Source organism: Rhinopithecus roxellana, chromosome 7 (assembly GCF_007565055.1).
Source record: "Rhinopithecus roxellana isolate Shanxi Qingling chromosome 7, ASM756505v1, whole genome shotgun sequence".
Lineage (NCBI taxonomy): Eukaryota > Metazoa > Chordata > Mammalia > Primates > Cercopithecidae > Rhinopithecus > Rhinopithecus roxellana.
Window position 1 is genome coordinate 102,392,062 of NC_044555.1, and position 25,337 is coordinate 102,417,398.

A 25,337-nucleotide genomic window follows, 5' to 3' on the forward strand; every position below is an offset into this window, starting at 1 on the left:
AATATTCAGCTGGCATTAAATATTAAAAATGAATTAATGAAAACACCCAAAACACTTTATTTATGTAGGAAGTTTTTCCCCTTTAAAAAATGCTGCTTTAAATCTCAGCATCACTTCAGATGTGATCTAGGCAGAAGGTAGTGTGGCCTCCGGAGGGGTAAGTACTGTAAGAATGATGATAAATGGAAGTAACCTCCAAGTGAGCCTCCTGTGACCTCCTGCCGATTCACTGTGGTAAGAAGGGTCCAATTTTTATTCTATGATTGAGAGATTGCTAGGTGACAGATGCTCCTAGGGAGACCCAGTATTTCCCAGCCCCTGTACATATGTTGAAAGGGTGAGGAAAATTAAAGTCATTTGCACCTGATTCTGACACCATGCATCTCCCTTCCCTCCTTGGGGGTTCCGATGGGGAGGAATTAACACCTTCCACCTGGCATTGCCTCTGACTAGCTTTGTGTGCTCCTGTGGGTTATTATGTTGGTTGGTACTTTGGCTTCTTTGGCTCCCAGCACCAGCTGATGCCCTGATCTGAGTCCCAGTTGGGCAGGCTCTATTGCTCAGTGCTGTAGCTGTCTCCAGGGCATTGTTCTTGAGACTTCCAACAGGGCAGATTTGTGCAGTTGGCCCATCTGGACAAGATCTATAACAAGTAGAGCTCTGTGCAATAAGCTCATCTCCATAGTTCACCCTCCCTGCTACCCCCGCCTTCGGGCTGCAGCAGCCTGACACCCCAGCCCCTCCATGGAGAGTATCAAAGAGATGCTCTCTGCTCCTTTCAAAGGAGTATTGCTTGTGGCCTCTCATTGATTGGCACTACCTGGGCAGAAATAGGAAAACAGGGGTTTTCTGCCCTTCTCAATTCAATCTGCTCCCTTATGCCAGTTATTTTGTTTTAAATCTCCTTGGCACCAGAGTTATAATACTGCCAATAAAAATAATTTCTGGACCAGCTACCCTGGTCAGCTCAGAATGCTCTTCTCAAAACTAAGAGACAGACAAGAGGAGTATCTCAGTGAACAGGAAAGAGCAGACAAGTGCAATAGGAAAAGGGATAAAGACAAAGTCAAGCTGTTGGTTTGATTATAGGATTTGCTTTCACCATTGGATTTATTGACTTTCAATTTGGATCACCATATGGAGGGAGGGAGGGAAGGAGAAAGAGAGAGAGAAAAGGAGAGAGAGAAAGAGAGAAGCAGAGAGAGAGACTGGACTTATGTGCTTAATTATTCTAGGTTCAGGGAAAAGGACAAGATGTCTAAGAGATCATTTGATCACTTCTTGCTTCCAGTGTCAGTCCCATACTTTAATCTCTCCTGTTTCAGTTGCTCACAGTTGGTCACTTCAAAGGTCTCAGTGTGCCAGGCACATGCTTCCGCATGTCCCAGTGGTATGTCAGGCCTGAAGTGGGCTTTTCCACACCAACCCTCTCTATTCTGGCATTTCTGGTAGCTTCAACTGACTGGTACACCTACTCACTGCTTCTCTTTGTGGAGCAAGAAGGGTGAAGAAGCAACTCTGAATTATGGCTCTTTAACTTCTACAACTGCTACCCTGATGTTGGTCAAATCAATGTTGATCTAGTATAGGGGTCCTCTGCATGCCTAGTTCCTCCCCAGGAAACTTGAAGCCCATTCTATCCTTAACAAGGTTGCAGTGGCACCATTTGCTCACCAAAAGCAGATGAAGGACCAGGTTGGAAATCAGGGGCCCTGGAAAATAGAGACTTTGGAGAGAAAGAAGAAACAAATGAAAGGCCAGCCAGCAAAAGACACTCTGCGAATAGTTTCTCTATTCTACTCCTCCTGGGTTCCACTACCTTGGACCTCACTTTTCTCAAAAGTTTTCTAGCATCATCAAGTAAGTTTCTTAAAGAACAAGTATTTTTCTCTTTTTACACTCCCCAGCTGTCCAACAGACCCTGCCACCATGCTAGTTAATTAGGAAACGGAACGAATATTTCTGAGACCAGAATGTTCTGGTGGACCTGGAAGGGTAGTCTTTTTGAGAGCCCAAAGTCTCTACCCCAATTCTGACAGTAATTTCTGGACCAGCTACCCTGGTCAGCTCAGAATGCTCTCCTCAAAACTAAGAGACAGGCAAGAGGAATATCTCAGTGAACAGGAAAGAGCAGACAAGCGCAATAGGAAAAGGGATAAAGACAAAGTGTGGGGCTTCCCAAGAGCCCCTCTCTGTTGGGGCTGAACACCTCTCTGTTGGGCCATATAGTCGCTAGCCCAGTGCAGCCTATGACTGTTACAACCTTGTCAAGAGCTGGGGAACCTGTGGCTTTGTCTTCCTCTCACTGCAAGGAAACCTGACTGGACCCCACAGGGCAGTACTTGTGGACAGGAAAAACTCCCCATTTGAATCTGCAGCAGGAGGGACAGAGGACAGAGTAATGGCCAGGCTCTGGACGGGAGGTAGCAGGGGGAGAAGTGGTGCAGATTAAGATAACAAATGCCAGAATCTAGTAGCAGTGTTCTGAATATTCTCCACTGGACTGTTGGAAAACAGAGAGGCTCCGGCAAGAGAAGAAGGTCATCCTGGCCCCAGGAATGCGGCCAAACCTTAGTCTCATGAGAAATGGGAAAGTATGGAGAAAACATGGACTAGGGTAGATAAGCCATCAAGTACAGCCACCATTGGCACCATGCAGTATAGGCCCACATAGCTTTGGGACTGGTAGTTGAAGTTCTGAGTGGGAGATCAGGAAGAAACTGTCCAAGCCCTAATGGAGTCTAACTGAGGGAGAAAGCCCACCCAGGAGGAAGCAAGAGGCCAGCAGCAGGTCTCTATAGCTCCCACCCTATTCACAGAGCCTGGTGGATATCTTCTGACTGTAGCACTTTATAGACAACCCAGTAGAAGATATTGAAGATGAGGAAAGTGAAAGGGAAGACAGCCCGGGAGATGGTGTCAATTCTCTTGGCTCGGTCCACGTAGAGTTTCTGTATGGTTTCTCCTTCCCTTAGAAGAGGGGCTGGAGGTTGGGGACTATAAATGCCAGAACCTTCCGTTGGACCTCCATCTCTTGCCTGCAGGCAGTGGCCCAAGCCATAGCCACGGAAATAGAAACGACTTTCTTGGATGATATCTTCCTCCTGGAATTACAAGGAAGAAAAGGCAGAATTTGAGGTCAAAGTTCAAAGGCAGAGGGATAGAGAACAGACCACACATCAATATCTCATAGGGGATGTTATGCAGACAAGGTGCCTAGGGTACACAGGCCCATTGCATGCTTTTTATGGTCACAACACTACTCATAAGATAGATGTATGCTAAGCAGCTATACGTGCTACATATGGTGTATGTTATGATTCCATTGCAGATAGGCTCCAAGCCACCCATGTAAAATGCAAAACATCATTTAGAGCCATCTAAAATCCAGCGAAGTGCCAGCCACTGTGAGAGGACATCTCAATGTCAAGTTATCTCTGACTGGTAATAAACAAAACAACAAAACTATTAGATAGTGAAGCTGAGATATTCAGTCTTAGTAAACTCAACTTTAATGACTTTCAAAAGCTTCAGAATTCATTCCCCTTTTGTATCGTATCTTTGAAAATTTATCTCAACTTACAACTGAAAATTCCAAAAGTTTTTTTTTTTTTTTTTTTTTTTTTTTTTTGAGATGGAGTCTTGCTCTGTCGCCCAGGCTGGAGTGCAGCGGCCGGATCTCAGCTCACTGCAAGCTCTGCCTCCCAGGTTTACGCCATTCTCCTGCCTCAGCCTCCCGAGTAGCTGGGACTACAGGCGCTGCCACCTCGCCCGGCTAGTTTTTTGTAGTTTTTAGTAGAGACGGGGTTTCACCATGTTAGCCAGGATGGTCTCGATCTCCTGACCTCGTGATCTGCCCGTCTCGGCCTCCCAAAGTGCTGGGATTACAGGCTTAAGCCACCGCGCCTGGCCGAGAGGTAAATTTTATATAAGCACTAAGTAATGCAGCAGACTGCCGAAAGTCCATTTTCCAATAGTTAGCTGACAACCTTTAGTAGCTAAACGCAGCTGGGAGCCAGAAGTAGGGACAGAAAGATAAAGTTGAGAGAGAAAGAGAGAGAGAGAGAGAGAATCAAAACCTCTGAGTGTCAATAGAGGGAGCTTTACTTATATGAGGCCCTCAGGCACCCATTCACAGCCTATTTAGTCTTATTTTATATGCAACCCTAACAAACCTAATTTTATTTACTTCTAAAGGACAGAGTTAAGAAATCCTTCCTTCAAAGATGGTGGTAATTTCTTAAAGTATTCATGGTTTTAGAGTCAAAATTTCAGGTATCTAAGAAATCACCTGAAGTGCAATGGCCGCTTGGAGGACGATGCAAACTGTCATTTCGGTTTGTCCAGGACGGAAAGTGTTCCTGAGACTTGGGTCTTTCAGGGCTGAAACTGGGGAAGTGCAAGGCAAATCAGGAAGAGTTAGTCATCCTGTGGCTACCTGAGGTATTTATTATAAATTATAAGAAAAAGATATGTGTATATTGTATAGATATGACATAGATATATGCAAAATGTGGATAAAGTAGATTTTAAACACTCTGTCCCTCTCAGTTAGAGGGACACCACAGGGTCTTTATCATGGGCCCTTTGCAGCTATGGCAACACATTGAAAAATGGCTTTGCCGGGCACGGTGGCTCACACCTGTAATCCCAACACTTTCGGAGGCCGAAGCGGGCAGATCACGAGGTCAGGAGTTCAAGACCAGCCTGACCAATATGGTGAAACCCCTTCTCTACTAAAAATACAAAAATTAGCCAGGCATGGTGGCAGGCATCTGTAATCCCAGCTACTCAGTAGGCTGAGGAATCGCTGGAACCTGGGAGGCGGAGGTTGCAGTGAGTGGAGATCGCGCCATTGCACTCTAGCCTGGGTGACAGAGACAGACTCCGTTTCAAAAAAAAAAAAGAAAAGTGGCTTTGTGTATGAAATGTTGGTGTTGCAGGTCCTAGTAACCCTTGATGATGATATGACTAGAAGCTGACCTGTCATCATAAAGACAGGCCTTGGTTCACCTCATATGTATTCTGTAATGCATTTTTACACTATTCTGACAGGGGAGGTTGTGCTGGACCCATTTTCGAGGTGAAGAACCAGAGGCAAACAAAATATTTTGCAATAGTTTTAAAATGAAGGGAGTAAGTAAAATGGTTTTCTCCCTTGATTTCCAGTTCAGGGTCCTTCAGATAACCCTGTTCCCCAGTACTCAATCTGATTCCCTGAGCCCAACCCCGGCTAGAGGATGTAAGCAACGGATGTTGGCAAAAAAGCTCTGAGGGGGAAAGTTGGATCCAACTGCTATTTCCGTTTCCATAGATCCAACTATTTTCCCTTTTATCCAATCATAGTAAGTCTAAAGGGAGTTATTTGGACACATTTCCCAGGCTGGAAAAAACCATTTCACACGGGAGAGAAAATACGGCCAATAGAGTAAGCTGCTCTTGGCTTTTTGTGACTTTAACATAGTGTACCTGTTGTAGCTGGGGGAGTAAAGATGAGTGTCTTGAAATCCAGGGGTGGAGCATCCTGCATTTGGGTATTCTCTATTTAGGCCAAATTCTGAGGGGTGTTTGTGTGTGGTGTGTGTGTGCTGGAAAGGGACATTGGAGCCTTAAATACCACTTTGTGGCTTACATACCTATTAAAATAGAACTTTTTTTTTTTTTCCTGGCTATCTATAGGGGAGAAGGACTGAGAAGCTAGAGAGGGAAGATATCTCATAACCATGCTAAGGAGGGAATGCACAGTGTAGGAGGTAAGGTGTGGAGATGGGAAAGAGTGATATGTATTGAAGTGAGAGGGGCTAGAAAAAAAGAGATTACAGAATGGGGAATGAAGAGGGTGCTGGAGGATGAAGAGAGGTGGGCAGGGTTCTGGGACCAAGCCCTTGAGAGGACTGGGCAGTATTTTGAAATTTCTTCCAGTTATCAAGTTATTCCATTGATCATGACAAAGCTTTTGCCCTGTCCAGTTTGAGAGACAGTCCTCTCCAATCAGCCTGTGAAAGCTGGTGAGCTGGGTTACGAGACTGCTGTGGCCAGAGCCTGGTGCTAAGACCTGCTGAGGAAATGAAAAAGGGCTTCCCTTTCCTGGGGAAGCTTATGGACTAGCCGGGAAGACAGTGCAGGATTGCATGGGTAAAAAGTAAACCACTTTAGGCAGTGACATGAAAGGGGGCCACCATACTATGGAGTTGTTGGTTGAGGAGAGAGTTGAGAGGAAAAGACGTGAATGGCTGGCTGGCTCCTAGAACACTCCTAACTGACTCTTGGCTAAGGGTTCCCTGGAGATCACATGGATTTTCTCCCTGCCCTCTCAGACTGAATAATTCTTTTTCTCTAGCTGGAACAGTAGGACCCAGACAGAGGTTCTACAAATGGATGAACTCTCCATCAATTTTTTCAGCCTGCTTGGTGCCTCCAAAATTCCTGCTACAGGTCCTGGGATAACAGTGACTTTAGAAGACTCAAAAAAGGACATGATGAATGGCACGGGTTTGATTTTCAGTTTTATTCACATTAATAATAAACCTCAGCCCACTTTCAGACGGGCCCCAGAGTCCTAAGCAAGGCCCAGGCTGCTGTTGTAACTTTGTAATAATTGAGCACTGGTCATGACAGACTCCATTATGAGCTCAGGATCAGCCTATATGTATGAGCAGGAGGGGACAGGCTGTAGGCAGTTGCAGGTTGCAGGAGTTCAGGAAAGGAGGTGGGACTAGTGTCAACCTGGAGTAGCTCTACAGTAACAATGGCAGCCTTTTTGTTCCTGGGACATCCATACAGGCAACTTAGATGGTGAAAGGACTCTGGATTGGTTGGCAGTCTGCTTTTTTTTTTTCCCAAGGTAGGCATTGAGAAGGCACCAAGATCAAAACTCCTATAAAGATAAGATTTTGGGCCGGGCGCGGTGGCTCAAGCCTGTAATCCCAGCACTTTGGGAGGCTGAGACGGGTGGATCACGAGGTCAGGAGATCGAGACCATCCTGGCTAACACGGTGAAACCCCGTCTCTACTAAAAACTACAAAAAACTAGCCGGGCGAGGTGGCGGGTGCCTGTAGTCCCAGCTACTTGGGAGGCTGAGGCAGGAGAATGGCGTGAACCCGGGAGGCGGAGCTTGCAGTGAGCTGAGATCCGGCCACTGCACTCCAGCCCGGGCGACGGAGCAAGACTCCGTCTCAAAAAAAAAAAAAAAAAAAAGATTTTGGTACCTGCAGACAGATTTGTTCGACACAGCTAAAAAGGGGGTGGGGACAGTTAGCTTAGAAAATGGAGTGTCCTTTTTTCTTGCCCTTCTGCTAGGTGTGTGTGTGTGTATGTATATATATATATATATATATATATATATATATATATTTTTTTTTTTTTTTTTTTTTTTTTTTTTTTTAATCCTAACCCTTGGTATGGGTTAGGAAATGCTTTTAGGTTTCTTTTTTTTTTTTTTTTGAGACGGAGTCTCACTCTGTCGCTCGGGCTGGAGTGCAGTGGCCGGATCTCAGCTCACTGCAAGCTCCGCCTCCCGGGTTCACGCCATTCTCCTGCCTCAGCCTCCCGAGTAGCTGGGACCACAGGCGCCCACCACCTCGCCCGGCTAGTTTTTTGTATTCTTTAGTAGAGACGGGGTTTCACAGTGTTAGCCAGGATGGTCTCGATCTCCTGACCTCGTGATCCGCCCGTCTCGGCCTCCCAAAGTGCTGGGATTACAGGCTTGAGCCACCGCGCCCGGCCGCTTTTAGGTTTCTTGAAGAATGAGTCCCACTCGAGGACATGTAGTTGCGGATTAGTCCACTAGAGGGCGTACTGCCCAGGGACCAACTAAAGGACTAAAGGGCAGGGACTGATAAATTTAAACCACTAGATGAGACAGGAGCCCTGCCCTCAGCAGAAAGGGACCTTAGCAAGGGACATGAAACCAAGGCGGTAGTTTGTGAGATATTTTTAGTGCAGACATATGGTAGGGGTGCCCCTGGAGCAGCTGAGGTGGGAGGTGGTGTGTTAGGAGGAGAGAACAGTCCTTGTGCTATTGTGGCCCAGACAAGCTAGAGTCAGGATTTTAACAGTGAGTTCACAGCATTGTTTCCCATTCCCCAGAGGTCATTATGCTCTTGCCTCTCTGGCTTTAGAGCCTCCAGATTAGACAGAAAACATGGAGTCAGAGCTGAAGACAGACCAGAACTCTGTGTCTCCAATGATTAAGCAACCAGTATGTAGCTCAGCAAGCCTTTCAGCTTTGCTCATAATTGGACACTTGCTTCTGTGAGGCTGGCCCAGGCACCTCTGTTGTCATGACAACTTACCTAGCACCTATTGTCTGGGCAATTGGGGGTAAACTGCCTCTGTTGTCATGACGACAAGATTTATTTTATATTTCCCCAGGTGATCACTTTACTGTAGAAGAAATGAGGTTAACAGAAAAGACTGAGGAAGAACAACAACCCAAGCCCAACAACTCTAATGCACCCAATGAAGATCAAGAAGAAGAAATCCAACAGTCAGAACAGGCAAGTGGTGGTTTCTCAATTCCAACTTAGTTATGGGGGCCCTCTTATAATGCTCCCCTAGAAAGGCACCAATGCCTGACTGTTGAATTCTTTTTTTTTTTTTTTTTTTTTTTGAGACGGAGTCTCGCTCTGCCACCCAGGCTGGAGTGCAGTGGCCGGATCTCGGCTCACTGCAAGCTCCGCCTCCCGGGTTTACGCCATTCTCCTGCCTCAGTCTCCCGAGTAGCTGGGACTACAGGCGCCCACCACCTCGCCCGGCTAATTTTTTTGTATTTTTTAGTAGAGACGGGGTTTCACCGTGTTAGCCAGGATGGTCTCGATCTCCTGACCTTGTGATCTGCCCGTCTCGGCCTCCCAAAGTGCTGGGATTACAGGCTTGAGCCACCGCGCCCGGCGACTGTTGAATTCTTAACCACCAATTAGTGTGTGACAACCTGGGCTACCTTCCTCCAGGTTGTGGAGGGAGCAATTACTACTTCTCAAAGCAATCTCTTTTTATGTATTTATTTATTTATTTATTTTTTTTTTGAGACGGAGTCTCACTCTGTTGCCCAGACTGGATTGCAGTGGTGATTGCAGCTCACTGCAACCTCCACCTCCCAGGTTCAAGCGATTCTCCTGCCTCAGCCTTCTGAGTAGCTGGGATTACAGGTGCCCGCCACCATACCCGGCTAATTTTTGTATTTTTAGTAGAGACGGAGTTTCACCATGTTGGTCAGACTGGTCTTGAACTCCTAACCTTGTGATCCACCAGCCTTGGCCTCCCAAAGTGCTGGGATTACAGGCGCGAGCCACTGCACCCAGGGTTTCTGATTGCCTGTCTAGTCCTTGCAGCTCTGGGGTGGGTCTTGGTTTGTGGGGAGGAGGAGTAGGGAGAAAGGAGTCCAAAGGAGAAAGGCAGTGGGCCCCTCCCTAGTTGTACTCACCATGCGTTGGCGCCTCTGCCTTCTTCGAAGTCGTATGAATTCTTTATGCTGACGAGAAACAAAATTGACAGCAGCATACTCCAGCAAGGCAGCGAACACAAAGAGCAGACACACAGCCATCCAGATGTCGATTGCCTTCACGTAGGACACCTGCAACATCCAACGACAGAACTATCAACCTTCTTGAAGTCCTTCCATGGCCTACTGAGTCGATTTCCAACCCTTATCGATTGCCTGCTCTTTTTGAGCTTTATCCTGAATTTTTTCTGGTGTTTAAAGAAGCTTTCCACGACATATCCTATCGTCTGAAAGCCCAGATGGAAAAGATAGGACTGCCCATCATACTCCACCTCTTTGCACTCTCCATACTCTACTTCTACAACTTTTTCCTTCCTACAATTCTTCCCCTTTCTTTCTTTATTCTTCTTGAACTTTTGATTCTGCTTTTTATTATTGTCTTCATTCTGAGCTTCTTTTGATTCTTTTCTTTCAATAAACAGTAATGAGCATGAACACTGCATTTGTCTTCCCTCTGTTATCTCCTAGGGTCCTCATAGCCTCAGTGGTAATTGGTCAGGCAGGGTTCACAATACCGATGTGAGACACATGAGGACACTTAAGGCCCAGAGCAGATGGGTCTTAGCCAAGATTACCCAGTGAAAAGGTGGCACTAGGACCTGGGTGTTCTGGGCTTTCAATTCAGTGGCATTGTCATTTACTTAGGCTGCGGTCTCACTGACAGACTGGGAGTTCCTTCCTCCACCCCTGTTCTTCCCTTGACAGACTAGGAGTTCCTTCCTCCACCCCTGTTCTTCCCCTGGTCTTGTGGTTTTCCTTGTTGCTCTTTTGGAAAGGCTTTGCTGATGAATTTAGCTCAGTAGTGAGCTGGGGCCTCATCTCTCACCCTGGAGAGAACAGGGCAGGGATACTGAGGGAACATCACCCACCCCTTTAAGGATGCTTTGGTAGTTGCAAGATGTGGTTGGCATCCACCTATCCAGTCCCTTGTACTCTCCTCTCACTACTTTCCTTGGCAGCCTCCAAATACTTTTGTCTCCCACTTTCTGGCCTCTTCCAGGCATTGCAGCTGGGTGGGGCCAGGAGTGGGGGACAGAACTCAGGTTTAGATCTTTCATCTCCTCAACAAAATTACCTGCTACATAGTTTTCAGCTGCTGAGCTCACCACATAGGGCACCCCAGCAAGAACAGAATTTCGGAGAGGCCACTTCCTTCATCAGCTGCTGCTATGATGGGAAGTGAGGGTGCTGTAGATCCCAGGTAAGGAGCAAGTTTCACTGGGTAAATAAATCCTCTACCTCAGTGATTCTTAACTGGGGACAACTCTGCCCCCCACCAGGGACATCTGGTAATATTTGGAGACATTTTTGGTGGCACAATTTTGCAAGAGATGGTGGCTACTGGCATCTAATGGGTACAGGCCAGGGATGCTGCTAAACATTCTACAGTACACAGCTCCCTGCCTGGCCTTCAACACACAGACATGCATACACAGAGACACACATACAGGCACATCCAGACACACACAGACACACATACAGACACAGACACACACACAGACACAGACACACACACATGCACGCACACAACAAAGAATTATCTGGCCCCGAATGGCAAGAGTGCTAAGGGTGAAAAACCCTGCTCTAACTCTTTTAGGGCAATGTCACTGAGATGGTGGCAGTGGGTTACTAGGCACCCCTGATGAAGCATCCCTTGGTGTCTCCACTTTGCCACTTACTAAGAGGGCATCCTATTTCATTCACCATCCCTCAGTCCGACAGTGCCCCCAAGGATATCAAATACCTGCTATCAAGATCAATAATGAGGTAATTACTCATTATAAAAGGATGGCCATGAAGGTCCTCAGACCATCAAAGGAAAAGACACTTTAAGCACTAGGAAGAAAGTCCTGTTAATGATAAGTGTGTCAATAATACATCTCAAAAATCTTGGCTGGGCGTGGTGGCTCATGCCTGTAATCCCAGCACTTTGGGAGTCCGAGAGGCAGATCACTTGAGCCCAGGGGTTTGAGATCAGCCTGGCCAACACAGCCAAAACCTGTCTCTACTAAAAACAAAAAATTAGCTGGGTGTGGTGGTGCATGCCTGTAATCCCAGCTGCTAGGGAGGCTGAGGTGGAAGAATTGCTTGAACCCGGGAGGCAGAGGTTGCAACGAGCTGAGATAGTGCCACTGCACTCCAGCCTGGGCGACAGAGTGAGACTCTGTCTAAAAAACAAAAACAAACAAAAACTCAGGAATCTGTCCACTCACTATCCTGGCACATCTGAAGGGTTGCAAGTTTTCTGAATGGTCTCCTTGCATCTACTCTTGCCACCTCCAATCTGTTCTCCAAACAGCAGCCAGAGTTGTTTTCAAAATATAAATCTGATTATATCACTCCCCTTCACGATCCTTCAGTGGTTCTCCATTACCCTTATAATACAGTCTATGCTCCCCTTATCATGATATCTAGCCTTTGCCTACCTGTTCATTTCATCACACCCCTTGTAATCTGCTGTGGTAAACTATTTCTGTAGTTTCCCAAAGAGCCAATCTCCTCTATCCTTTCTCTCATTTACCTGGATAACTTTTACTTATCCTTCAGCTTTCACTTTAGATACCACATCCCCTGGGATGCCTTCCCTAATCATCCCAGTCTGTGTTGGTTGTCCTGCTATATGTGCTCAGGTTACCTACAACTTCTTAGCATCCATCACATACCTGGCCATTCCCTCAACTAGACTGTGAGCTCTTCGATGGCACGGACTGTTTCTATCTCAATCACTGTTCTGCTTCCAATGCCTAGCTGAGTTTCTGGCCTATAGTAAATAATTTTGAATGAATGAACAGATAGATGGTTTAGCAACATGTGATGTGCATATCTGCTGGTTTCTGCTTGCTGTCTACCCTCTTTACCACTACCTGCCCCAATAGCTGTAGGCTATTTAGATGATAGGATCTAGACAGAAGTGGCTCCTTCCCTGCTGCAACTTTAGGTCTAATCTCCTAGCCTCTGGAAGAAACTTCCATTTAGTCCTTCCATCCTGCTTTGAGCTCCCTGCAGTTGAGGGGATCAAAGGCCCAGCAAAGAGATGGTAATCAGTGCCTTTGGTGGCACCATAAAGGCAAAGTAACAGTTGTTTCCTGGGAACATGAGGAATGGTCACTCCAACTGAGTTCCCTTACAAAGTAAGCCTCTGCCACTCTCATTCTGGACACTAGAGTTGTATTAGGGGTGTGAGATCGGTGCGGCTTTTGGAAGCCCCTAGCCTGACCTCATGCGGCCCCCACCAAACTTAATGTTACACACACTCAAGAGTGAGCAAACAGTCCCTGGCTTACTGAGTCCCTTGCTCTGAGGGGCTGGCTAATGAGGCTATTTAGTTCAGGGTGCAGGCTTGGATAGTTTGCTTACTGGCCAATGAGGCCATGAAGAAGTCATTAAAATTTGACAAGAAGGTACCAAATGCTGCAAACAACCCTCCAACAAAGACTGTTTTTTCCAAATAAGGAAACTAAGTGATTCCTGGGAGCAGATGGATTATGTTCACTCACAGGAGGGAACCAGAAAAGGAAGTTCTCTTGGCAAGAATAAGGCATAAATTTCAGTACCTCTCTGCTTTAGAGATGAATCACCTTGTGTGGCAGAGGTAATAAACTAGGGCAGGGTTCTTAGGTCTGAACTACTTTTCTGCTTCTGGTCTCTTTACAAGACCACTATCAAAACACGACCATCACAGCCTGGTCTGGCCGTGTAGCCCTTGCCTAACTCCAGCCTGCCTCTCAGAGCCTTGTCAATATCCCTGTCCATCTAGGAAACACATTTACAGAAAATGATCTCTAACAACGTTTCCTGGGACATGTGATTCTGATCTGAGTTTTGTTACCACTTATCCCTATAGGGCTTTGGACCACCTCAAAGGTTTCTGACAACTCAAAAATAATTAGGGATGACACCAGCTGCTTTAGCCCCAGATTCATCACTCAGTTTTTTCAACCCTGACACCTGATAATTATAACAATAGTTAACATTTATTGAGCCGTTATTATGTGCCAAACACTGTCCTGTGTGTTAATATATTATATTTTGCAATAACCCTATGGAACTGGTAATATTCTTTTTTTTTTTCTCTCTCTCTCTCTCTCGAGACAGAGTCTTGCTCTGTTGCCCAGGCTGGAGTGTAGTGGTGCATCGGCTCAGTGCAACCTCCGCCTCCCAGGTTCAAGCGATTTTTCTGCCTCAGCCTTACAAGTAGCTGGGATTTATAAGCACACGCCACCACACCCAGCTAAATTTTTTTTGTATTCTTAGTAGAGATGGGGTTTCACCATGTTGGCCAGGCTGGTCTCGCACTCTTGTCCACGTGATCCGCCTGCCTCGGCCTCCCAAAGTGCTGGGATCACAGGCGTGAGCCACCGCGCCCGGCCAGAACTGGTAATATTCTTATTCCCATGTTACAGGCAAGATGATTGAGAGGATAAGGAATTTACCTAAGGTAAATTATTAGTAGATGATGAGCTTGGGAGACAAACCTAAATCTGCTGACCCCAATCTCCTACTCCTAATCACTACCCTACTCCCAGCCATGTAGCACATTCATAAATTCACCATGGATGTGTGAAATTACCTACTGTGTAAGCCCCCAGTAAAAAGTCTTCTTAGGAACAAGCACTGAGAGATGGGAGATCATAGGGCCTGGTTCCCAACAAATCAGTGCAAGAGGGAATATATTCATTGTAAGATCCACAAGGAACTGTGTTGCTTTTGCTTCCTGTTATTTCTACATGACAAAGTTCAGTGGCTGGTACATAGTACATGCTCAATAAATATTTATTGAATGAATAAATGGCGTTGCTCCCTGATTTGTTCAGAGCTTTGCTGACTGTAAGGACTTTGAGGTGACCTCTAAATTCCCTACATGAAGACATGAGACAGGGAGAATCTGTGCCCAGTCCCATCAGCACAAATCTTCCTGCGTAATCAAAACATCACCGGGCCCAGACAACTGGAGTCCACTGACTTTAATTGCTATTTTCTACCTCAATTTTCTCATCCCAAAAGAATGGATACTGTCTCTAGAGTGCTTTGTGATAGTTTCTAATTTCTGATACAGTAAGACGACAGAAATTGGTTCAAAACTCTGATATTCTTTTGGTTGTTTCTTACAAGGCATGATCTTAAGAAGATTATTTTACCACTCTGGGCTGTATTCTCCTCATCTGTATCATGAGGGAGCAGGACTTTCTACTTGCTGAGGATCTTTTGACCTTGGACACGCTAATATTTCCTGAAGAGAGTCAAAGTAAGGCACTGTCTCTCCTCATTCCCTAGCCAGATAGCATCCCCAACCCCAGCCTCCACATTGTCAACAATGTTATTAGCAGTATATTACAGGGAGAGAGAGAATGCAGGACACCAGCTCTTGCCCGGTGGCTCTTCTCAACCTTAAATCCAAGGTAAATGGTGAGCAGGAGGGCACATTGGGATGAATGGGAAATGGGGTGCTCTATGGCAAGCAAGTTCCCTTGCATGTCTCTTCACCTTAGGCAAAGAGGCCCGGGAGCCAGAGCTCTGGGTGGTCATGGTGAGCACGGTGGTGATGCCCAGGCCCACACGGGCAGGGGCAGCATCCATGTTGATCCAGAAGGAGACCCAGGACAGGATGACGATGAGTAGGCTGGGGATGTACATCTGAATCAGATAGTAGCCCATCTGCCGCTCCAGGTGAAACTTTACCTCAATGCAGGTGAATTTCCCTGCAAGGAGAGAGGTGAGGAGTCAGGCCCCAGTTCCCCAGTCTGTAGCTGAGCCTAAGGGGATTAGGACAGGAGGAGGGCAGCCCTCTGCTGACCAGCCTCTGGGCACCTCAGCTGGGCCAATGAATGAGCCTTTCATAATGGCCCCAGGCAGTGCCAGATGTATATACTAAGGAAGCTCTCAGACCGACCATCAAAGACTTGGCCTTTTGCTCCCAGCACTTTCATTTCCAGCAGAAGGCCTTTCACATGACGGCTCGGCAAGAGGATAAGGAGCAGGAGGGCTCCAGAGTCAGACTGCCTGGGTTTGAATCCTGAACCTTCCACTGTGTGACTTTGTGCTTTGAGCTTCAGTTTCCTTGACTGTAAAACAGAGTAGTGATACCAACTCCATCACTGCGCTATTGGAAAAATTAAACAAGATAATGTATTTGAGGCATTTGACACATAGGTAGCTGTTACTATTATCATTATTAACAAAGCAATTGGCTTAGACTCCACTTAGATCTCAGCAGCCATGCTTGTGCTTGCTAGTGCCCCAGAAGCTCTCTAGCAACAATTCACTAGGATAAACACTGTTTGTGTCTTAAGCAAGTGAGAAGAGCCAGATAGCAAACATCTGAAAACCGCCCAACAGAGACCAGCTCCAGACTGCGGGGAGCGGGTTCCCATAGAGCATCAGGCTGCAGCATTCTATTCCACCAGCAAAAAGTGCATTGGCCCAGGCACACCAACCAATGCTCCACCTCCTTTGCCAACCTTCACTTTACTCTGCTTTCCAGGGCCCTAGGGCTGAGAAAATACTAGCTCAGAGCTTCTCTTGGAAGCAGAGGCTCAGGATAATCCAAGCGAAAAGGAGAAGATGCATATATTATTATTTTATTCTGGCCTAGGTCTAGTCTTATCAGGCCTACTTGATTCTTCAAAGCCAGTGATTTCGTCAATGACTGATTATGGTTTTGACACTTTGTATGATGCTGTGACCTCTTACTGTTCCCTGAATCCACCTCACTTCATCCCACCCCGGGATTCTTGTCATGACATGCCTTTATTAGGTACCCATATTTTCTTTCCCTTCTTTCCTTCTTCTTCTTCTTCTTTTTTTTTTTTTTTGCAATAGCAGTTTTGTTTTTAATTCCAAAATTAAAACTTGTTTAGTATAGAAAAAATGAGAAGTAGAGAAGGGATAATAATATTCATAAGCTTATTATTTATCAAACCCCTACTAAGGGACCTGACTTCATATACTTTATCTCATTTAATCCTATAGCAACTCTTTGCGGCAAGTAAAATTATTATCTCTCATATTACAGATAGGAATACGGAGGCATGAAGAGATTAAGTTATGTTTCTCAAAGGCACTCAACTAGTAAATGATGATGCCAGAATCCAAACTCAGCTCTATCTGCCTCCAAACTTCTTGCTTTTATCTGTTGTATCACATTACTTTAGAGACATTTAGTGCTATTTCCACCCAAAGCTTTTAAATGCATGCTTTTGGTTTATTTCTTTTACCGTAATATAATCATTCTGTATTTATACCTCTGAATCTTACCTTTTTTCACTTGTACTTTCACACATTGATATAACACCTTGTAACCATCCCTTTTAATGTCTGCATACTAATCCACTAAGCAGACACACTATGTAATTTACTTAACCTCTGCCCTATTGGTGGATATTTAAAACAGTTCCAAGTTTTTGCTAATATAAACAGCCACCCAGGAGCCTCCTTGGGGTCAAAGGCCAATGCAGTATTTTGGAATATTTCCATATAATACATTTCAAGGAATAGGATTCCTGGATAAATAAGTAGAAAAACAATTTTAGTTTCTAAAGTTTCTCAAAGCATGTTCGCTGGACCACCTGCATCAGAATCCTCAGGATGCTTGTTAAAATGCAGATTTCTGGGCATCACTCCAAGTATAGGTAACCGTAATCAGAATCTCTGAGAGGTAGAGCCCAGGAGCCAGCATTTTAATAGACTCCCCAGGGGAATATAATGAACACCAAAGTTTGAAAACCACTGATCTATATACAGTTTGCCAACTTTTTTACTCCAAAATGTTTGTATCAATTTTCATTCCCCCTTGTATTTTCTGAATTCAATGGCCTTTTCCTCTTCCCACTCCCCACACCCCTACATACATGCACACCCATATTCATGGGGCAGTACCCAAAACATATCAGCCCACCATGGAAGGGACCCGGGATCTCCCCTCTTCAGGCTGCTGCCTCTATTTCAGGGTCAGAGCTCCGTGCAGACAAATTGTCAGGGAAAATGTGGAGCCAGCAACTCTTAGAGAAGCTGCAGGGGGGCAGATGCTCAGGCTGGGAAAGCAGCCCTTCTCCACTTCTTAGCTGACATTTCACACCTGGGAAGTTCCTGAGAGCTGGCAGTGGTGACACAGTGGGAAGTGTGGACTGTAAGCTGGCCACTGCCCTCAGGCCTATTCCCTCTGGGTTCAGCATAGTCACTCCCTATTACCAGATATGGATTCCCTGCTTCCACACAAAGTTGATCCCAGGAAAAGTGGGAAACTTTCCACCCACTGTCGTTTGCTCTGCAGCATGCGACAGGAACAAGAACATGGACTTTGGAGTTAGAAGGCTTGGATTTAAATTCTAAATCTGCCATTTACTAGCTATATGACTTGGACACTTGATTTAACTGACTTCTTAGAACCTCAGTTTTCCCTTTCTGAAAAATGGTATTTATAATTGCTATCACAAATAGATAAGTTATATGAAGCCCCTGGCCCCATATCTGACATAAATTGAACCTTTGATAGAGGCCAGCTGACTTGTCCCCTTGCCTCACATCTGAAGGTTCTCCTGTGTCTCACAGCCAGTAAAGATCCTGGTTTTTACCTGTGTTGTAGTGCTTGGTACAATAGCCTAGATCCTTCTCATCCCGCAAGATAAACTGGGGCAGAGTCAGCCCCTCAGCCACTTGGACAGCAGGAGCATCTTCCAGCCACTCAAACACGAGGTCATTCATGGTGTAGCCAACTGAAAGTGACAGAGATGGCAGAGGGCTGCAGAGTGTGGGTGTTGGGTGGGGGTAGGGGTAGGATCAGAACAGGCAGGAGAGAACAGGTGAGGAGTAAGGTCTGGGGTTTAGGAGCTTCATGCTTATCATGGAAAGGGAAACTTTTCTGGAGAGGACACTTGGTCAGTTGTCTCACGGGCCCATCCTGAGTGGGCAGGTAAATCAGGAAGACTACAGACTCCTACCCTGTTTTCAAGCTTGAGAAAAGCCCAAAGAGAAATCATTTTGGCAGACCTAGAAAGCAGGTCAAGAGGGTTGGAAAGATGTCAAGGAACCCAGCTAGGAGCCTCCTGCCATATCTCAAGCCCAGGGGAGTAAGCATGTGTACCGAACACACGTCTTAAGCTGAGCTAGCCTCAGAGCCAGAGCTTCTGCCACATCACCTCAGGGAGGAGACAGCTATTTATATCCTGCCAGTCATGCATGGGACAATGTGCATACCATAGATCCTAGCCAGGGCCTTGAGTTGGGACAAATTTAAAGCTAATATCTGAACATGCCAAGTTATTCACACATACATAGCAGTTCATGAGGGCTCATGCCACGTATATGACCATATTTGCACATGTCAGGTAGAGATGGGAGCAGAAACACCAAGGCTCACAGACATCCAGTGTTGGGCCTTGACCCAGAGTAGCTCTGTGACTTTGGATAAGTCACTTCCCCTTCTGTAAAATGGGAATTATAGTAGCTGCTCTACCCACTTTTCAGAGCTGCCATGAAGGGATATTGAGAGCCCAGGTGTGAAAGTGGTTTAAGAACTCTAAAGAGCTGACCACACAAGACACATTCTACTCATTACAGTTATTTTATGCTGGAAACAGCCTTATAAGCCTTCTTCTGGGAACATCTAGTGGATGGCTCCAGATCTAACGTCTCCGCCGACCCAGGAGATGAGGAGGGAGTGGAAATAAGTGATGGCCCAGCCTTGTCATCCTTGGTTCCTCTGCACTTTGGGCAGCCCCTCCAGGCTGGCACCCCTGCCACAGAGGAGCCCTTGGCTGACCTCTTCATTCTAGGCACTGTCCTCTGCCTAGAACTGTCATCTCCTACCTCTCTACAAAGGTATCTGTGTTTGTGGGGAACCAGGGCTCCACGAGTGCCCCCACCCTGCCCACTCTGGCATTTTTATAGGCATCTTCAATGCCTTAACTCAAGGGAAGTAAAGGTGGAACTACTTCAGGCACTGTGAGAGGGGACACACCTTTGGGCAGAGAAGATGCCACTCAAATCGCCCCCCAAAACAGCACAAACGCATTTGTGCGTAAGGCTGATGCCTTCCTGTTCCCCAGCCCCATGGAACAGCCAGATCAGCAAATAGTGTGGGGATGAAAAACACACTGTTCTAGGGGTTAGGGAGCCCTGGTTTCTAGTCTCATCTGTGCCAAGAATTGGCTGGGTGTGCTTGAGTAAGTTCTTCCCAACTCTGGGTAGCCCTTTTCATCTGTGATGTCATGAGGTCGGGTTAACTCACTGTTATTCCAGGTCCTCTGTGACTCTATAGAGACACTTACAACTCTCCAGCTGCATCGTGCAGGTCTGGATGTCCATGGGGAAGTTCTTGAGGTCCATTGGGCAGGACAAAATGAGGGTCAACCTAGTGGGATCAGTAAGAAAGAAATGACTTCGGCTTACTGGGGCCCATCACAGCACAAGGGAACCCTCCTCCCACTCCTCGGTCTTCATCTAAATTCTTCTCCTGGCCATCCACCCAGTGCACCTGATGCTGTAGAGCACATTCCCATTCTTGAAGATGCGCAGTAACTTGTTGTCCGTGGTCACCTCATGGAAGTTGGCCCCTTTCTCATTGGCAAAGAACAGGTCTGGCTTCCAGATAGAGTCCAGCATGGAGGGATCGAGGTCCAGAGAGTCGTCAGGATATTCTCGGTAGGACAGGCGTGGGTCATTCCACTGTTGCCTCAAGAAGACATTTACCCGGTAGTCCTGGGAGGGTGCAGATATGGGCCCATCAGAAACATTGCCATTCCCAGGGGCCCAGCAAGCCTGTATGGGCAGGAAGGCCATGAGGAGGAGTGTTGGGAGCACATCTCGGGCAGTAGGCATTTTTCACTAGAGAAGGAGCCTTCCTTGGGCTGATATGGCAAAAGATGCTAGCTTGCTATCTGGTGGGCTCCTCCCACTCACACTAGGCTGGAAGTGGGGAGTGGGGAGATCCCTTACCATGGTGGTCTCGGTGACGGAGCCGAAACTGTTGATGAAGATGTTGCAGGTCACGTTCACGGGTGGGCCTGAGGGTAACAAAGCACAGGCCATTGGCAGGGCATTCCAGGAGAATGGGAGCAGCTTCCAGAACTCCCTCCCTGAGCTTCAGGCCAGGGCACTGCTGGGAGAAATCAGTGCCAGCTACACACGCCCATGGGCAATGCGGTGGGGAGGCTCCTTCTGAGCTGTTAGAACTAGCCCTAGCCCTGGACCTCCAGCCTCCTTTCCTTAGGGGAGGCAATAGGGGCTGGCTGGGTAATGTTCTGCCAAAGGTGGTGGGGAGGGAGGAATTTTTATAGGATGAAGATTTCTTACCTTTAAAATTGGGTCGAATCCTGGCATCATACCCAGATGTTCGCCCCATAAGCTTGTCTAGGAAATCAGAGGGGGACATGGACTGGGACCCCTTGGTTCCAGATTTGACTTCCTCTTTTGCCAAGGCCACCCTGGACAGGAGAGGTAAAAAAGTCTGAGGCCAGTTGTGTGCTGCATTTATCACAGACTCTCAGTTTCCATACCCCTCAGGCAGGAGGACAGAAGATGACGGGTCTCTGGGTGCCATTTGCAAAACGAGAACAAAAACAGCCATAAATCAACACGGCAGCCTACCTGTTAGTACTAGAAAAGTGTTTTCGCAAACAGTAGGTCTTCTTACCCTCCCAATTCTCAGTGAGATGGGGGTGAGGACTGTTATTCCCATTTTACAGATGAGAAAACTGAGGCTTCAAAAGGAGGAATGACTTGTTCAAAGTCTCAGAGCTAGTGACAGGGTCAGGACTCATACCCTAGGCTGAGGCCTCATCCAATGTTCTCTTTCTGAAGGTACTTGGAAAACACTCAGCGAGAGATGTCTTGCGGGAAATGATGTGGCTACTACAAAGTTTTGCCCGTCTAGCCTAGTCAAGGATGGGAAGGGCTCAAGGATAATTTTTATTTTTGAGAGTTGGCTTCAGTTGCTTGGGCTTTATGCTGGGCTGCTCAGGAAGTAGGACTCAGCTTCTGAAGAGGAAGTTTTGGCTTCTGGCGCATGCTCCAGCAGGAAGCTATGTTTGAGCTACGTTTTAGTTAAGGGCCATGCCACTGCAGGCAGGGGAACTAGTCTTGGTAACTATGGTGGGGAAGCAGGACTCTAGGGACGGGGAAAAGCCTCCCGGTAGGGTAGACATGCTGAGGTCAACTCCCATATTTTCCTGCTAACAGCTTGATTTTGAGGAAGGAGCCAGTGTGCTTTGGCATAGCTTAGAAGCCAGTCCCCTTTTCCCCTAACAGATTTCCTTCTAACAGCAGCAAAGCCCCTTCCATATGCCTACTTACCAACTTGCCAGCTAACAGATAAACTAGGGATTAGGAGCTCAGCAAAGCCTTGGGGACAGGAGCAGTGCTCAGGGCCGAGCTCAGCTGGACTCCAGGCTGGGCCAGGCACCTCCTGCTCTCTCCTGCCTGCTGTCGTTGCTCTATAGCCGACTCCACCACTGTCACTGCTGCTGCCACACTGTGGGACTGAGCAGCGGGGTAACTGCTGTGCTGCTGGGGACTAGTCTTTTTTGAGCCAGTGGGCTCCTCTTTCCCAGTAGATCCATGTACCATCCAGTGACCGACAGAATAATAAAAATAGCTAAGGCACCATGCTAAATGCTTTACACACTCTATCTAGTTTAGTTCTCACATTAGTCCTCTCGACTAAGTATTATGATTACCCCCATTATATAAATGAGAAGACTGAGGATCAGCAAGGTGAGGTGAATTCTTCACGATCATGCAGCTAGTGAGTGGTAAAGCCGGGATTCAAATCCAGAGCTATTGACTTCAAAACTAGCTCTATCTATCACAATTACTATGGTGCAGGCAGCCCAGGGTGGGCTGCCAAGGAGCCAAAGTAGGGGAAGGTCGGCAGCCCCACCCTGACCTTCTAGAGTCCTGGCTCCTTGAATCTTCTAAGCAAGAGGAAGCCCTTACCCTGGGGACAGAGACAGGCTCTGAAAATCCAAGGAGGCTGGTGATGGTGCTGGAGCAAGGAGAAGTCTGTGACTTCACCACAGGATGTCCACACAGGATAGCCAGGTGCTGCTGCTGCTGGCCACCTGCCACCTGCCTGCTGGGAGGCCACGTGGTCCTGCACATGGAGAAACTGGACCCTCCCCACTGTCCTCAGCCCCACTCTCAGGTCACCTCTCCTGCTAATCCTAGACCTAGTATCCTGGGACAGGCTATGGGCTTAGCAGTCTTGGGCCCCAGTCCCTGTTGCAGTTCCCTCTTCTGGAGCTAACTTGTCTGAGGACCTGAGAGCAGTCACAGTGTGCAGCCACTCCCTCCTGTCTTTCATTCCTGGAAAGTCCTAAACACCTGCAGGACCTAGGAGGATCCAGAGCTGACAATCTTTCTCATGCAAGGTTCTGGGGCAGCACAGGGAGAGAACTCTAACTCTGGTGCTAGGTAGCTGAGCAACCTTGGGCAGGTCACTCCCCATCTCTAGGCCTCAGTTTCCATATGTACAATGAAGGACTTGGACTCCAGACTCTCTAAGGGCCTGTTTTGCTCTAACTGCCTCTGCTTTCCAAGTCCCATTGGGAATGCTGTTACTGGAGCTTGGGCTTTGAGGCAGCCTCCCCTCCTGGAGGGCCTGCAAGGCCCAGTGTGGTGCCCTCTTCTGCCTGCATCCTCCTGTCAACTCCAGCTGTGCTGCCATTCCACTTTGAGCTGCTTTTCACTCTTTAGAAGTGTATTGCCCTGCTCTGCATCCCTGCCTGCCTGCCAGCCAATGTGTCTGCAAACAGTGGAGCAGTAGGCTTTGCAGAGGCAAGCAGCCCTGAGATGTTTCTTGGATTAAGAGGAGGAGGAGTATGCTGTAGTGGCACTGACCCCCTCCACCTTTGGAGGCACTCCTCTTATGACCAGGTCAGCCTAGGCTACAGCCGTCTTTCCTGTTCAACTCACCCTGCCAACCTAGGCTGGCTCCTGGTCTAATGAGAAAGGGGCAATTGGTGGGGGAACATTTACAGGGAGCCCAAAGGATGTCTTTCCTGCAAGCCCAGGAAGTGACTGCTACTTTTTCCCCCTCAAGGAATAGGGAGCAACCAAGTGAGCACAAGCAGGGTGACTGCAGAGGGCCGAAGAATGTCTAGCCCAGCTCCATCCTGATGTGGTCTTGGGCCAAACCTCTACTACTTGAAGCCTCTTGGGCTGGCAGTTGACAGATGTTGCTGTCATTTTTAACGATCTCAGCAGTGTGTGGCCCAGATGATAGGGAAACAGGGTTAGGTGGCTGGACAGATACCCTCCATTCTGGGGCTTAGTTGCCTAACCCCTACCCAGGCCTAGGAAACCTCCACCTGTGCAGAAACATTCCCAGCATGACCGGGGCCTTGACATCTCTAATACGAAGCTCTTGGGGGTCCTAACTGGGGGAGGGCGTGTCCTCCCCTGAAGCCCTCCAGACTGTGGGCTTTGTGCAAACTTAGAGGAAAGTGTGCCAGATGCCCAGGTTGCCCATTCCCCTTGGCTAGTGTTTGCATGCACCTCCTTCTCACCCCCACTCAGCTCACCTGAGGAGGACCTGCCCTGGCAGGGTCCAGAGGAGAAGGAAGGAGAGGGTTGCAGGAACAAGAGTTGTCATTCCGCGGGGATCTTGAAGCCCTTTCTCAGCCTGGCTGCCAAAGTGAGAGGGGATATCCCTGCAGGAACACCAAAAGTACAGAGCCTTTCTCCAACTTGGGCTGCTCGCAAAGAGCCTGCTCTCTCTCCTCTTCTGCCTCTTCTCCTCTGGCCCGTCTTTACCTGCCAGGGGCCAGAACTATTCTCCTGGAAATGATCCTGACACAAATAACCCTACTGGCTTCTGCTTGGGCTTGCCTTGGGCTCCGGAGGGCCTTAGCCTGCCAGCCGGGAGCTGGAAAAGACTCTCTCTGGGCAGCAATCACTCTCTAAACCCTGAAGAGTCTTGGTGGGGAGGGAGGAGGGAGACCGGTAGGAAGATGTTCTCCTGCCTCCCACCTCCCCCTAGATGCACCCTCCGAAAGCAGCAATTTAAAGGCACAGTCAGCAGCAGCTGGAGTGGGGTTCAGAGCCTGCCTGTGTGCCGGGGAGGAGCTTGGGCTGCCGTGGCTGCTTGGGGAGGGCTGGAGGTGTTCTGTCCAACCTCTAACTCCCCAGCTGCAGGAGGACATGTAAGCGGCCCTGCTCCCCCCGCCCCCTACCTCCCACCCTCGACCAGCTTTCCTTTCATTCTGGAGCCAAGCTGGAGCCCAACAGTAAAGTCCTAATGATTTTTACCAGGGGGAAAAAGACCTGAGAGGGTTTAGGCAGCGCCACCAGGTATTCTCAAGCTGACAGCTTCAGGTTAGAGAGAAAGTGAAGAGGCTGAGGGTAGGGACAGCTTTCCCCCAACTCTCTGGATAGAGGCACAGAGGATGCATGATACAGAGGAACTTGAGAACCCTCCTCAGGTGCGGTCTGCCTGCTTGACAGTCTGTCCGTTCGTCTGTCTGCCTGCCCCCATCTCACTTCGCCCTTGCAGTTGTGCAGCCATTCCCCTGTCTGCTTTCCTCCCTCAGGTAGTCTCTCGGGGTCCTCTATAGCTCTCAGAATTCCTCCTCCCAGACTCTCCTTCCTCAGCCTGGCTCATGGGAAGGGACAGAGATGCAGAGCAGGGCTGGGACACATTAGGCTTTGCAGGCTTCAGAGGAATCGCAGCGGGTCAAGAGCAGTGACCTAGCGGCCCTCAGCCCTGGATGGAGGACAGAGGCAGAGGGGTGGGCTGGCCTCCTCCCTTGCCTCCTGCACATTTGCTTACAGCAACCGGGTGCTTTGGAAGCTCCATTTTCTCCTGCCTGATCCTTCCTCAAAAGTTCCAGTGTGTTATCT

General features: G+C 47.8%; 1 protein-coding gene across 1 annotated transcript; it reads right to left on the reverse strand.

Annotated features, from left to right (window-relative positions):
• Positions 1–1,078: 1,078 nt before the first annotated feature.
• LOC104676364 (glycine receptor subunit alpha-4) lies at positions 1,079–24,510 on the reverse strand. Its single transcript, XM_010381161.2, has 9 exons — positions 24,020–24,510; positions 20,793–20,923; positions 20,436–20,503; positions 19,975–20,198; positions 19,769–19,851; positions 18,074–18,214; positions 14,988–15,202; positions 9,426–9,575; positions 1,079–3,104 (listed from the first exon to the last, which is right to left on the reverse strand). Exons 1-9 carry the CDS (start codon positions 24,088–24,090, stop codon positions 2,814–2,816), a joined length of 1,374 nt encoding a protein of 457 aa, XP_010379463.1. The 5' UTR covers positions 24,091–24,510; the 3' UTR covers positions 1,079–2,813.
• Between the last annotated feature and the right edge of the window lie 827 nt (positions 24,511–25,337).

Coding starts and splice junctions, on each gene's coding strand:
- LOC104676364 (XM_010381161.2), bottom strand. CDS start 24,090: ATGACAACTCTTGTTCCTGCAACCCTCTCCTTCCTTCTCCTCTGGACC. Junction 19,852..19,974: donor AATGTGCTCTACAGCATCAG/GTGCACTGGGTG, acceptor TGATCCCACTAG/GTTGACCCTCATTTTGTCCT. Junction 3,105..9,425: donor GGCAGAGGCGCCAACGCATG/GTGAGTACAACT, acceptor TTGTAATTCCAG/GAGGAAGATATCATCCAAGA.